Source organism: Cebus imitator, unplaced genomic scaffold, assembly GCF_001604975.1.
Source record: "Cebus imitator isolate Cc_AM_T3 unplaced genomic scaffold, Cebus_imitator-1.0 Scaffold65, whole genome shotgun sequence".
Classification (NCBI taxonomy): Eukaryota; Metazoa; Chordata; class Mammalia; order Primates; family Cebidae; genus Cebus; species Cebus imitator.
This window is the reverse complement of record NW_016107380.1, coordinates 7400097-7402572: the sequence shown is the minus strand read 5'-3', so window position 1 is coordinate 7402572 and position 2476 is coordinate 7400097. Positions and strand designations below refer to the sequence as shown.

At 35.3% G+C, this 2476-nt stretch overlaps 1 protein-coding gene across 2 annotated transcripts in view; it reads right to left on the bottom strand.

The window, feature by feature from the left end:
• Nucleotides 1-2476, bottom strand: part of MTFR2 (mitochondrial fission regulator 2) — a 23001-nt gene that overhangs the window by 12859 nt on the left and 7666 nt on the right. For both annotated transcript variants that reach the window (XM_017530469.2, XM_017530470.2), the window contains exon 3: nucleotides 703-807. In XM_017530469.2, coding sequence (XP_017385958.1) covers nucleotides 703-807 — 105 coding nt within the window. The remainder of the gene's footprint in view (nucleotides 1-702; nucleotides 808-2476) is intronic.

Sequence of the window (2476 nt, the reverse complement as noted above, 5' to 3'; positions counted from 1 at the left end):
TCCGTCCCAAAAAAAAAAAAAAAAAAAAAAAAAAGAAAACATTTATAAGAAAATTACAGTAAGCTAAGTTTAATGTATTATTGAAGAAAAGTTTTTTTATAAATTTAGTCTAGCCTAAGTGTACAGCGTTGATAAAGGCTACAGTAGTGTACAGTAATGTCTTAGGCCTTCAAATTCCGTCACCACTCACAGGCTCACCCAAAGCAACTTCCCATCCTCCATTTATGGTAGGTGCCCTATACAGATTTAACATTTTTTATCTTTTTACTGCCTTGCTACTGTACTTTTTCTATGTTTAGATACACAAACACCACTGTGTAACAACTGCCTAAGTATTCAGTACAGTGACATGCTGTACAGGTTTGCAGACTAGAAGCAACAAGCCGTATCATATAGCATGGGTGCACAGTAGGCTACATACCATCTAGGTTTATGCCAGTATACTCCGTGATGTTTTCATAATGACAAAATCACTGAACAAGGCATGTCTCAGAAAGTATCCCCATCATTAAATGATGCATGATTGTAATTAAATAAACACCACCACAAAAACATATGTGAAATGGCTTGTTCCCAAGGGTAAACTAAAGGTTTTTGGCTTGCAGGAAACGTTTCTTCCTTTGTTGTTCTGCTCTATGTCTGTAAGAGTACCTAGGATTATTTTGTACTTGGTACTTAAACAATTTATGTTGACCGACTTACTTCAAAATTAGGTCTTCGACAAGGTTCTAATGGAAGCATTTTCCCAATAATCCGAACAATACTCCTAGTTGATCCATAGTCTTTATTTTCCCAAATCAGCAAAACCTATTTTAAACATAAAGTATTAATTAAAATGCACTCTGATTAAGCAGGTATGAAAAGTATGAAAAAAGGAGATGTAAAAAAGATGCGGTGACATTTTTTTTTTTAAAATACAGGGAGTCCTGTAAAATAGCATTTATTTTTAAAAAGAAATATAGAGTGGCAGAGACTTTCTTCAAAGAATTGAACTTTATGAATATTTGTCCAAAAAAAAAGATGGTAGTAAACATAAATACATTCCAGAAAGACCTTTTAAAAAGCACAATTCATTTTGTTCTGTTTCTGATAATATCCAAATATCTTGGGGGAAACTTGGTTCAAAAAAATCACGTCCCCTCCCCCAGCTAAAAGTCTCATCTTTTGCCCAATCAAAAATTGGCAATTTCAATTTATCAAGCAATGAGGTAATAAAGAGTATACATATGTAATTTCCTTTAAAGGAGAAATGAAAAAGGGAATAAATAAATCAGGTCCTAGACAATTCAAAGACTTGGTTACATAAAGCGAAAGATATCTGCTGGCAGTCAGCTCTGGAAAAGGTATGAGAAGTGAAAACTTGCTATTATAATTCAAATAATACTTTGTCCTTTAGCATGGGCTTCCCAAACTGGTGTAAACCATTGCCACAGGAACTACCCCCCACCCACCAAAAGATATGACATAATAAAATTGGACATTTTTCCTAAGATCCTATAACAAAGACAATGTGTATTATGAGCAACAGATATAGGTAGCATCCTATTAGCATCCTTGTTAAAACATCCAATGAACAGTATAACCAGAAATCAAATGGACACACCGTTGTAGAACTCAGTACAAAAACTGATTAGAAAACTGGGGCTGGGAATCGCTGGGATACAGAATACATGCTATTGGTAAAAAATCGAAGGCATAGGACTTTCTAAGCCTAAAAAGGAGTTGAAAGTCATCAGCACATGGAATTCTTCTGCACAGCCATGCTGTTCTTCTGCTTTTAGATGGTAACAGCTTTAAATTGATCTAATCAGAGTCTAATATTGAATATTGGTTCCATCAACTAGCCTCACAATGTTTCACTTCTGTCAGCCCTGTCTCCACAACATAATCTATGCACTCCACATTCTTTCCAGTCACGCTTTAAAGTCCTCTACCACTTGGCTCTATTCTACCTACTCAAATTAATATCACAGTATTCATGAACAGGAATAAAAGTTCTTCTGAGTTAAGCAGTCTTCCTTATTGTCTTAAACCCAATCCAACACAGCATCTTAACTGCGATGCTTCACCCACAGAGGGCCCTGATCTAACTCTAGTCCCAGTGCTGGTTCAGTTTACACCTGTCTTTAAATATTCAATTCAAATTCCACTACAAATTTAATTATTTCCACTCTCAAGAGCTTCCTACACTCTATTCAGTTCTAAACTAGTTCCAATGAGTGCCATATAATAGAACACATAATTACACGTGACTTTGTTTCACTTGCAGTTGTTTTCCCCCATTAGATTGTGAACTCCTTGAGGACAGAGACAGGCATGTATTCCTTTAGAGTCCTTCAGGGCAGTGGTTATCAACCATGATTACACTAGAATCACCTAATACGTTCTTCAAAAGAAATATAACACTAGCCACACATGTAAATTAAATATTCTAATAGCCACACAAAACATGAAAGAACTAACTGAAATTAATTTT